Source organism: Xiphias gladius, chromosome 3, assembly GCF_016859285.1.
Source record: "Xiphias gladius isolate SHS-SW01 ecotype Sanya breed wild chromosome 3, ASM1685928v1, whole genome shotgun sequence".
In the NCBI taxonomy this organism is placed as follows: Eukaryota; Metazoa; Chordata; class Actinopteri; order Istiophoriformes; family Xiphiidae; genus Xiphias; species Xiphias gladius.
The window spans coordinates 3,802,031-3,814,530 of NC_053402.1; the positions used below are offsets into that span (position 1 = coordinate 3,802,031).

General features: G+C 38.8%; 1 protein-coding gene across 3 annotated transcripts in view; it reads right to left on the reverse strand.

The window, feature by feature from the left end:
• Positions 1-6,994: 6,994 nt before the first annotated feature.
• The window catches only part of prkar1aa (protein kinase, cAMP-dependent, regulatory, type I, alpha (tissue specific extinguisher 1) a), a 13,763-nt gene continuing 8,257 nt past the window's right edge, over positions 6,995-12,500 (reverse strand). For all 3 annotated transcript variants that reach the window (XM_040122383.1, XM_040122366.1, XM_040122375.1), the window contains exons 10-11: positions 12,159-12,240; positions 6,995-10,872 (exon numbers count right to left, since the gene is read on the reverse strand). In XM_040122383.1, the coding sequence (XP_039978317.1) occupies positions 10,700-10,872; positions 12,159-12,240 (255 nt within the window). In that variant the 3' untranslated portion in view covers positions 6,995-10,699. The remainder of the gene's footprint in view (positions 10,873-12,158; positions 12,241-12,500) is intronic.

The window sequence follows — 12,500 nt, forward strand, 5'->3', positions numbered from 1 at the left end:
AATTGAGGTGGCAAATCATGATAGGACTTTCTACGGCAAGACCACATTATTCCAGGTTGGGATGAAACTTGTTTAAATGGACAGGCAAATCTTGCTAGGATGTTATTAGGCCATTTGTGAGAACAACTGGTTGATGCTGTAGTATTCACAAATATTCTAGTTTGACAATTTGACTGGCCTAGTTAAGGACCTGATGATGATGTCGAACAAACACAAGTCTCTGCATGCTGTAGAGGAACTTCAAATGCCATGTTACTAGGAGTTCAATGGGAAACAATACAGATAATATTTGGATGTGGAGCAACTGAAACTTTATTCCTGATTTGTTGGCCGGCAATTAGTAACATCATCATTCCCAAAGGGACAGTGCATTTTCCATGATCTTCTCTGCCCCAAGATTCTTTCATGTGGCCCCTTAACATAACATCTGCCGTCAGGGGTTTCGCTTGACATCTAGCAGCTAAAGCATGACAAACCCAACAATCACCAGGAATCTTCATCTGTTTAATGTGTAAAAGAGCTAGGGCACATGCACTGTTGTTATTACATTGTCCGAGGGCTGGTTGCACATTGTTAACTCTGTGATCAGCAATGTTTAAGTCATCGAGGTGGTAGTTTCCTATCTCAGAGGTTGGTGAGATGTTAAGGGGGGCATCATATGGGTCTGGTGGCCCATTAACTATGACTAGGAGTTGTCTGTACATATCAGAGCTTGGATATTTAATTCCACAAAGGCAAAGAACTGTATTGCTGAGAGATTATTGAAGTACTGAATAGAGACTGGAGTTGAAAGAAACAAAGGATCAAGGATAGTGGGTTGGATTGCAGCTCTTTTTGTAGCGGCATCAGCTCTTGCGTTTCCTATAGAGACAGAAGCTGAGTTGTTAGTATGAGCATGGCATTTACAAACAGCAATTGAGTTTGGAAGCAAAATGGCATCTAGAAGAGAGGCGACCTCGTCATGATGGAGAATGGGTTTTCCGTCAGATTTTAAGAACTGTCTGCGTTTCCATAGAATGCCAAAATCATGCACAACACCAAATGCATATCTAGAATCAGTGTAGATAGTTACAGTCTTGTTTTTTGCCAGTTTGCATGCCTCTGTCAATAATGTCAGTTCTGCCGCTTGTGCAGAATAGAGAGAGGGGAGTGAACCTGAGACAAGAGTTTCATGATTAGTTACAACAGCAAATCCCACTCTGTTGCGATCAGTTTGTGGGTCACGTGAAACAGATCCATCTACAAAAATAACCAGATCAGGGTTAGTTAATGGTGTTTCTTGTAGATCCGGTCTTGGGGATCAAACCTGTTGGAGGACAGCAACACACCTATGTTCTTGTCCATCGTCTGGTGTGGGAAAGAGAGTGGCAGGGTTTAAAACATTGCATCTTTGACAGTGATATTAGGCATTTCTAGGCATTGTATGTTAGCCATCGTGCTGTGGAGAGGTGAGAAGTTTTTTGTAAGTAAAATCATGGACACAGCATGTGGAACCAGGAGAGTTACATCAGAGTAGCCCACTATGTATCTGGAGGCCATAACTGCCTTTTCAGCAGCAGCCACAGATGAGATATCTTGAAAGGCCTGCAGCTACGGGATCCAGTTTTGAAGAAAAATAAGCTACAGGGCATAGTTTATTTCTGTGATCCTGCAACAAAATAGAAGTCATACATCCATTTTTCTCATCCACCGTTTGAATGAAAGGCCTGGTAGGGTCAGGTAGACCCAAAGTTGGGGCGGTCTTTAGTTCAGTGAAAGATTGTTCACCTTCAAGAGTCCATTTGATCTTGTCTTGTGATTGTAGACCTTTGCCATGAATGAGTGAGGCGAGTGGAGTTTCAAGAATGGCATAGTTTTAAATGAATTGTCTACGATAAGAGCACATGCCAAGAAATGACATCATCTGTTTTTTGTGATGGGTCTTGGAAGATTCTGAATTGCATGAAAGAGTTTTCCCTTCAGAAGTAATGACATGACCCAAGATGATAACCTTTTCCTGGACAAATTTAAGTTTAGACAAGCTGGTTTTGTGACCACTATTAGCCAGATGTTAAAAGAGTTTTACTGTGGCGGCTTCACACTGCTCTTTGGTTGGACTACAGATCATAAGGTCATCAACATACTGTAACAAAGCAGTGCCTGGAGAGAGAACAAGAAATTCAAGACTTTGTCTGAGAGCTTCATTGTAAATGGTGGGACTTTCAAAGTAACCTTGGCACAGGCGAGTGAATATGTAGCCTTGCCCATTGAAGTTGAAAGCAAACCAGAACTGACTTTCTGGATGAACTGGAACACTAAACAAAGCATTTGAAAGGTCCACCACTGAAAAGTATTTTGCATTACATGGGACCTGAGACAAGATGGTATAAGGATTTGGAACATTTGGGGCTCTGGGTTGGACTGTTGCATTTACTGCTTGCAGATCCTGAACAAAACGCCATTCTGTTAGTTGATCTTGATCTCTGATTTTCTTGACAGGGAACAAAGGTGTGCGCAGTGGAGAGTGATTACAGGGAACAATTACTCCGGCTGTTTTAAGAGACTCAAAGACCAGTGTTATGGCATCGATGGCTTCTTGTTTGAGTGGATATTGAGCCTTGCAAGGTCTAAAGTCTGATTTTGGAGTGATGACAACAGGTTCACAGTCTTTGATGAGGCCAACATCATACTTACTGACAGCCCACAGTATCTTAGGGACCTCCTTTGGGGCTGTAATAGCTGTAGCTTGTTCTTCGGACAAAAAAGAAAAAGATTTAGAAGTGTTGGATTGTTCTTTGAGTGTGCCAAACAGATGTTAAACTCTTAAAGTTGCACTGCAGTGTTGGTGAAAATAAAATAGATCGATCAGATGTTTTTTGCCACTCGGCTGCAGGCTGACATGATTTCATGAATGGGCCCAAATCTTCCCAGTTTTTTGATGTGTGTTTTGCAAGTGTGATGTGTGGGACCGAATGGTCCATGGTGTACACATCACATTGAGCTGGTGTGAGAGAGACTGATATAGTGCATTTATGTTGTGTCCAGTAAACGTGTGTCAGTGTGGGTTTATCGAATCCCTCACTCAACCAACGTTCCACATATGGCTCATCAGGTCCTGGTGACACATTAGAGGTGCAATGCAGATCCTCTGGTGTCATGAACTCTGTTGCAGCTGTTAAAACTAGCTTCTGTAACAAGCTCAGAAGAGGCTGTTAATGGTTAGAATTTCCATTGATATACATACTGCAGGTTTGGGGTGGGGTGAACAAAGGAGTTTGAGAAATTGCAGTCTATGTCCAATTGGAGAAGAGGGTTTGGTTGTAGAGTTTTGTAGTGGAACAGACACATCAGGATGAGCTGCCCCTTAACTTGTTTTTTGTTGTGGCATGGTGGAGTCTGTTTCTCTTCTTTCGTTGGATGTCACCAGGTAGTATGGTGGTGGAGCTGAAAGATGAGTTGGTGGGTTGCTGTTGAGGTCTGGATCCAGCTTCAAAACCGCCAACTGTGGAATAAAAGAAGAAGAGATATGCAAGTCTGGTGTTCTTTGTGTGTGTAAATTTTGTTTTTCATTGGTTTCAACTTTCTCACATGAAAGGGGTAGTTGTTTCTGCATTATTTTCCTGTTTCAGGCTTCTGCTTTCCCTTTCCACATTTGTAAACATTCTTTTTGACCTTCTATAATTTCTAATTTTTTTTACAGAAAATCTCTTTTTCCTTCTCATTATTTGTTCTTTTTCTTTCAGTTTTACTTATACTAATAATATGTTTTTTAAACTGAGGGATCCTCCTATTGGGAATCCAAACTCAGCTGTCCGGACATTTAACCCCCATATTTCCTTCACAATATCCACAATCGGACCCTCTGGAGATCCTGCCTCAACAGAGCCTTTACTCCCCATTCCAGCCGTGGAGGTCGTGCACGACAATTACAATACAGACATCTCTGTGAGCACTGCTTTGTTTACGCCGCAAGCAATAAAAAGAACCCAAATTTTTTGTACTTTGACCCCTGATTCCTTGACTCAGACACGATTGTGGATAACATAAAAATGAAAATATTACGCCAAATTAAATCCTAAATTTAAAAGAAAGAGAATTAAAATGTCAATATTTCAATGCTTACCAGATGAATTTTGCTGAATTGTGTTCATGGAATCCCAGCAGCAACGATCTGGGGCGTTTGCGGTCAGTCCTCCCTTCTCAGAAGAGGGTTTGAGGTTGGAGCCTGGAAAGCTTTTTTTTCTTCCAGGAGGGCCTGTCACTGTCACTGGGATCACTCGAGGGATCCCACTTCTGACACCAAATTGTAATTGTAATTTCAATTTCCTTGTGTTTCAACTACTTGAGATACCCCACCTCCACAAGATATCAGGTGCTTTTGTGTTTTAAATTCTGATGTCCAGACCTCTTAACTTTACACCTACATACAAAACCCTGCAGGATGCCTCGGGTGTGGAACACACCCTAGGGCAGGGGTATCCAACTAAAATTTAAAGAGGTCCAGTTAGAGAAAATTTCTTGAAGCAAAGGTCCGGAAGATCATAATGTCTAACTATTTAGTGTGATATATATATTTAAGTAACCTCGTAGTTGTATCAACATCTGCATGTAATCTATACCTGACTGTCAAATCAAATGAATTCAGTACAATACAAAAACTTTTTGACAAGATTTATTGTCATGTAACATAAAACTGAACATATATGTATGACTGCAGATATGTATAATGTTCTCTCATTAACTAAATAAAAGTAGGGCTGCATTTCAAAATAAGAGAAAATAAATAAAATGTGAAAATTGTGCATGTTCAAATAAAGTACTATAAAGTTCCCTTTTACGGTTTCACATTTTGACTCAACAGTGTCAACCAATTTTACAGATAATAAATCCCAAAAAACTTCTTAACAATTGAACACTTACCTTTCTTCTCCTCTTATATCCCACTCCCCCACTTCTTTGCTCAGTGAGAGAATTGAGCTCTAGCTTGTCCGGGCAGGATTTTAAATCTGGGCCTGAATGGAGTCAGGGCCATTCTCATATACACGTGGAGGTGCTCATTGGTGAGCCTGGAACGATATTTAGTTTCGATTATGTTCATTGTGTAAAAAGGTGCCTCGCAGTTGTATGTGGAGCTAAACATGGTAAAGATCTTTCTATTTTCTTTTCATGTGTAACTTCCCTCTAACTCTCGCATCTGTCTGCACTGTATAGTCGCAATGTTTACCGCCTAGAATGCACAGACTTGATTGGCTGAGTAGTATCACGTGGTATGGCTTAACTCGCATGCAATTGGTCTGTGTGTTTCCTCATCCGCTAAACCACTACCGTAAAGTCTACAAAAGCTGCGCCGGTTAAAATAGAAGCGCCCCGTCAGGTCTTAAATCATAACCTTCGTTTTTGGCTGTAGGTCCGGGTCCGGGACGGCTTCTGGGTGACCCCTACCCTAGGGAGTCGGCACCAATAGCTACATTAGACCACAGGGTGTGAAAACACACCCTTGGGTAGGGGGGGTTTCCTCAGGTATAAATGCTTAGTTCTCCCCATGCATGGGGTCTTTCTTCATTTTGACCGCTTGTGTGTTGATTGACATTTTCTTTGCAAAGAAAATAAAAACCTTTTCGGCAGAAGTCTCTATTTCATTCCTCACCAGCAGCAGAGGATTTCCGTAACAACAGAAGATACTGATTAAATCAACAAAAGAACTGCTGAACGTTCTCCAAGATGCTTGGAACAACTTACCTGCCAAGTACTTTTAAAAAGCTTTGTGCAGGTGTACCGATGAGAACTGGTGCTGTTTTAAAGGCAAAGGAGGAGGGGTCACAGCCAATTTTGATCTGATTTTTAAAAAAAAATTCCTGTTTACTGCATTTTGTATAAAGTTAACTGATAAACTATTCAAGGAATTATTTTTGAAAGCATCCTCACTTTACTTTTAATGCATAAACCTTTTGCACAGCAGAGTATACAGTGGCAAGAAAAGGTTTGTGGACCCTTTGGGGTTACCTGCATTTATGAAAAAATTTGTCTTAACTGAGAAAATCCACCTTTTGGAGTGGTCCAGTCAGAGCCCAGACCTTAACCCAATCGAGATGCTGTGGAATGAGCTCAGAGTGCCTCTTACACCAGACATCCTAAGAATAGGATGTCTACGCTATAGTAGTTCTGTAGGAAGAATGGTCCAAAATTCCTCCTGAATGTTGTGCAAGTCTGATTCGCAGCTACCAGAAGCACTTGTTTGAGGTTGTTGCTGCTCAAGGAGGTTCAACCAGTTAAATCCTTAAATTTAGGGGTTCATTTACTTTTTCCATGAGCACTGTGTTCAATGTGTTTGTTTGATGAAGAAATAAAGGTGAAATCTAAGCTCAGTGTTTAAGCTTGTGTGAAGTGTTATGCAAACCACATTGTCTTTATAATAAATGTGTGAAAAGTTTGAAAACAACCAATTAAAAGCTCTTTGAATGCATTTGAAGTTGTGATCATATGATCACCACATTTGTAGTCATTTGCTGGCAGATGTGCATCAAATCAGTTGAGAAAAACAAAGTTGTTACTATGACTGTCAAATAAATGCAGCTAAGTAAAAAGCACATTTTTCTCTGAACTGTAGCCGAGTGGAATTAGAAAGTGGCACAAAATGGAAATATTCGAGGAAAGCTCAAGCACCTCAGAACTGTACTTAAGTACAGTACTCGAGTTAATGTATTTGGTTTACACCACTGACTTTAAACAAATTCAAGTGCTTTGAACAATGCGAACACTTTAACCAACTAAAATAATAAAGATACTGAAACTAAATGTGAATACAGGACCCCTCTCTACAGGTCAGAGTGAAATTAGTCAGGGTTAAACATTGTTGTTAGATGGTTACGGTTAGTGTTAGGGTTATTGAGTGGGATTACATGTTCAACATTGAACCCTGCCCTGTTCTGCAATCTGCAGCCAGGTGCTCCTCAGTCAGGGCCTCAAGATTAGGTCACAGAATGTAAAGGCACACAATGAAAAGACTGATCTCTTTATTGCTTGACCTGCTGTAAGGAAGTCCTACGGAGAGATCCAAAACACACCAACATTTAAGCACAATCACTCCAATCAATCTGATGAAAGTCATAAAAATTATAGAAAAGAATGGTCCTCTGGAGAGACTCACTGCGAGTCTACTGACTTGCTGCAGGCTTCTGATTTCTCAGTTTTACAATCACAGATGGTCTGAGCGGTGCACAGTGAGCTGTATAACTAAGGCTGAAAACAGTCCAGGTTTCTAAGTGAAGTAGAAGACAAATTCTGCAATACATATTCACACTCAATGTCTCAGCTTTCTACCATCTAGTGAATGAGAAATACTATAAGTATAACGCAACATAGCTGATGAAAAAAATACAGTACCAAGTCAAAACTACACAATACTGTACATATGACCGATGGGTGCAAAACTACTGATCTAAGACATATTTGAAAAATAACAGATCAGAGACATTTAACACCAAGTGTGATGCTGTTGATGCATGTTTATCAGAAAAACACAACAAACAGATCAATAAACTGCAAGCCCAAAATAAATGTTAAGGCCAAAACTAATAACCAGGTCTCTACTGGCTACAGTAATTACCTATTCAGAATCACTGTCTGAAAATAATATATGAGAGGATGTAACAGAACAATGCAAAACAGAGTGCCAAGCATCAGCAGTGAGTATAAGGAAAGGACTGTTTGTGATGCTTGACTTACATACATACTGTACATCCAAATACACAAGTTTACTAGCGGGCTACCTGTAAATTTGTTTACTGTTAGATAGGGCTGAGTGTTGAACCTCATTAACTTTTTGATATCATCTGAAATGTGTCCACATAGTATCTTAATCTGTCCCACACCCAAAGAATACATCTAAACTGCATCATCTTCTTTACTGTTTCTTTGATCACAGTTTCTGATTGATGTTAAACTTAAACTGTATTAAATTTTTGGCAAAGTTCCTGTATGGCTGTATCTGTTTAGACAATGTTTAAAATTTGACAACTTTGGCTCCTTTAAGTAAGGGTTTTGTAGAGAAACACATTTATATTGCTAAAAGCAAGGTATAAAAAAAAAAATTTTTGGCACTGAACCTCAGGTATCATATTTTGCTCTGGCATTGATAAATCTAAAGCAATACCCAGCCCTACTGCTTCTTTGCTGTAATGGGCAAGAGCTTACTAAATAACTGTCATGTATCTCAGATATGACTGACATGATTCTCTAATTACTAACAGAGACACTCCACCAATTTTACACATTCAGAGCAGTCTTCTCATAATGAGTGCTATTCAGCCTTAGAAACAGCTGTACAATTTCTTCTGTGGTTCTCAAGTCATATGAAGAAAAAAACAAAACCAAAAAAAAATAATTTTTTTAACAAAAAGTGTGTTACAAACTAGAGGCATGGCATTTTAAAAGCCCTGGGCATTTAGTAGGCACAGGGGTTCAGATCAAAGATGATACTGCATTATGGGAACCTCCATAACACCTTTTAAATCCCTTATTGAGACTCTGAAATATGGAAATTCTCAGCTTCATATTTGGGTCCAGCTTAGCTGTGATGCCAAGTGTCTTCCATGTATCAGTGCAGAACAACAGAAACAGAAACTCTCCAGATGAAGATGTCATGGATGACATATGGTAGATCTCTTTCCTAACTGGCTGTCTGATCTTGCAAGAAGTAACCCCCATTTTTTTGTTGTTGTTGTTTTATTTTGTTTTTTTGTTGTAAGTATTGACCTGCGCTCCCTTTAAATGACAGGATCAGATGTACACTAAACAGTGAATATAACAGCATATAAACATTTTCTCTCTGATAATATAGTTTTGTATATCACAAAATGTGCAAAAAAATATAGTCATTTACTCTTAATATATAGGTTTATAGCAGAGCCATAAACAGAGCAACATAAGAGCACATGATGTCAGCAGAGTTAAAGTGATCCCTGGACATTTGCAGTGTCCTTTAACGGAGACTGAAAACTAAATATGGAGCAAATGTTATTGAAAATGTCATTATTCTTATTCACTCTATTACCAATTCAATGTTAAAAACAAATAAGACATACAAAAATGAAATCAAGGAGAAAATGCAATCTAAAAATGCTCAGTGAAATGTAAGAACCTTACATGTTAAACAGAAAAGCTGAAATGAAAGCTTCATTTATAACTACCTATGAGTAATTAAAACCACAAGACCTAAGTGGTTAAGCTTAATTAAAAATAATTGTGTATTTTGATTTTTTTCTTTCTCATTTCTTTTCCTTTTCTATCCTCCATACTGTAGGTGTATGGCTGGTACATACGTCAAACTGTGTGACGAAACGCAGGAAAAGAAAGAATTTCAATGTCAAGGCAACCCTTTAAAAAAGATGTCTCTACAAGGTACACCAAGACAACAAATATAAATAAATTAAAAACAAGAACACACAACAAACAAAAAAACCCAAGAGTCTACAGCCATGGTTGCTGTGAGGCTGTACTTACGCACCGCAGTACTTTGAGCTAAATGTTAATGACAATGATACTGATGTTTAGCAGGTATCATGTTTAGAATGTTCACCACTTTAGCGTGTCAGTATGCTAACATTTGCTAAGTAGTAGTAAACATACAGTACAGCTGAGGCTGATGGGAATGTCATTAGTTTTGCTGGTATTTGGTCATAAATGAAAGCATTGGACTAACTGAAATTTTGATTCAATGATGGCACTAGATGAAAAGTCAGAGGATCACCAAAGTTAATACAACTCATCCTTAGGGGAACATGAAAGACCAAATTTTATAGCAAATTTCTCAAATTGTTGCTGAGATATTTCAGTCGCTTAAGAAACATAATGCCTCCTCAGTCAGCAGGACACCATCTGTCACAGCATCTTTGTGAAGACTGAAGATCTGCAGAGCAAACTAAGTAACTGTGTATTCACACTGTCAACATCTTTGGCTTAATACTGAAAAACTGATAATGTAACATTTCTTGTCATTTTTCATTGTTATTCCCACGAGACTATGGAATTGGTTACCTTAAACCATTCACATTTCCATTCACATTTTTATATTCTGTCTTAATTTGACTCATCTTTTTACTTCAGCTATTTCTACACAAGTTTAATTTTGACTACATGAAGGTTCCTATTTTTTCTACATTATTTGATGTCATCTGTGGATTTTATATAATTATTGTCACTTCAATTGTCTAAATGTATTGAATTTTCACTATATCAGCACGCTTAAAAATGGGCTCTATAAATACATAGACTTGACTTGGCGCTATTTCAAAATATCCTGTTGTGATCAGCTTTCAGTACTTTTATAACTTGTAACTGACCTCTGAGCTCACAGTGATCACAGTGTGAACGCACAGTCAGGCAGGCATACACCAATATTTAATTTGAATTATATGTTCAAAGTGTATGCAAACACCTTTTTAGTACTGGGATTACAGAACCAGGTCATGTAGCAACACTCATCTGTGTCTGACCTCAAAAACTCTTCCCTTCACAGACAATAATCCTATCTTCTGAGTATAAACCAAAAAGATACAATAAATAGGAAATAAAAAGAAGAGTAGCAGATGTATTCAAGTGATCTTGCCTGGGGAACATGTGGGTGTGGTTACATATGTGAAAGAGTAGAAGTAGGAAATAAAGCAGATGTGCGCTTGCTGAGCCTGTAGTAGAAGAGTGGAGGGTCTAAGTGCCAACAAGCTCAGACAGAGAGGGAAACAAAGCTGTTGTACTGCTCAATGTTTCTCTTCAGGATGTCCGAGCAGGGACCCATGACTCGCTCAAACCGCGGCCGGTCAAGTTTGACACACTTGAGGGGTCCGCATGCAACAACAGTGGCAGCACGGGGCCGGTTCATCAACAAGGCGATTTCACCTGGGGGACACAGGAAAGAAAACCAGTCTTACAAAGATCACACAGGCATATCAGTTTGCTGATGGTGTCCTGCTTTGTTATTTTATACTGTATACATGGGATGTTTTTGGCTGTCACACCATGCATCCAATGACATTTGAGCAGCTCATCCAAGAAGGTAATGTAATCAACTATCTGGTCAAACTGAAAAAGTACCTATGCTCTACTGCCCTACAAGGCAGAGTACAGTAACTACAGAAACATTGAAGTTGAGAAAAAGGAGTTTAAAGCTTACAGGCAGAGCAGCAAACTGTAAAATAGATAGAAAGGTTGTAATGCTTTTTTATGTCTCTTTAGGCTGAAGAAAAAAAAAAATCTGTCATAGAATCCACACGATAGCTAAAAAATGCAGATAGTGCACTCTGCCTTCAGATAATCTTAAGGGAATGCTCAGAGAAACTGTAGCACCTACCAACAATGTGTGTTCTCTCAGCTTTCTGATCCATTTGAACTACTCTTTTTGCAAAAATTAACCATACTGTAGTTTATTTACAGTCCATAGCTTTTAGGAATCTTGTGTTTCTGAGATTGGCCAAGTTTGTAACTGTCCGAGTACTAGTAATATTAATACGGAAATCAATATAAGCATTCATTTACAATTTAATACATTTAAGTATTTGCTTAAAGATAGCTTAACCACACCAAATCACACAAAATTCACCAGTCAAAAAATGAGATGCAGCTATTGATATCTGCTAAGCTAGCTACCTTTAGCAGGAGTATAGCTGTTTCTTTTGTCTTCCACATCATTAAGGGATTGAGCTGCGGTCTTATTTACTTATGTGGACTAACAAACTGTATAATGAAAAAGTCACTTAATCAAAATGGATATTTGTCATTTACAGCTAACAACTAGGGGGAAATCAGTTTGAGCTAAGGCTAGCTGCAGTTATCTCACAAGCTAGCTTTTGTTTGATATTTGCACTCTTACTTTGTCTTGCGTAGCTACCTGTGTCTCTATTGCAAAGAATGCAGTAAGTGCAGCCCGAGCAGCAATACAAAGGCAGAATGCAGTAACTACACGGTCAAAGTAAATATACCGTGTTTTGGTTTTTAGTTACTTTTTGTAATTAATTAAATTTAAGCAGCTATTTTCTGTATGGAATAATATTTTCTCTACAAAAAAACAGATTTTAGAAAGTAATACAGTGGTTATGACTCAATGTAACTCATGTTACTGCATTTTGCCTTTGCAGGGCAGTGTAGATGACCGATGTCTGTCAGGGTCTTGAGTTTTTCTGACTTACCAAAATAATCTGATGGTCCGAGTCTGCCGACCTCCACAAACTCCTCCTCCTCTGACCGCCTCTGAAGCACTGCTGCTGTGCCCTGACAACACAGTAAAGCCATCTTGAACTACGTATCCCAGAAATCAACAGCAGTTTTCAGAACATCCAGATCCCAGATGCAGATGGACTGATTATACATTCCAGTTTCTCCAGAAAATATCCACTGTGGCTGTTATCTTGTTAATGGTAGAATGCATGACTCAGAAGAAAACAAGCGTTGTTTCTTGTTTCTTCTTCAGTTGTTGTAGGTTAAAATGTGCATTTTTTTTCAAAATAAATGTTACAATTACCACAATTGTT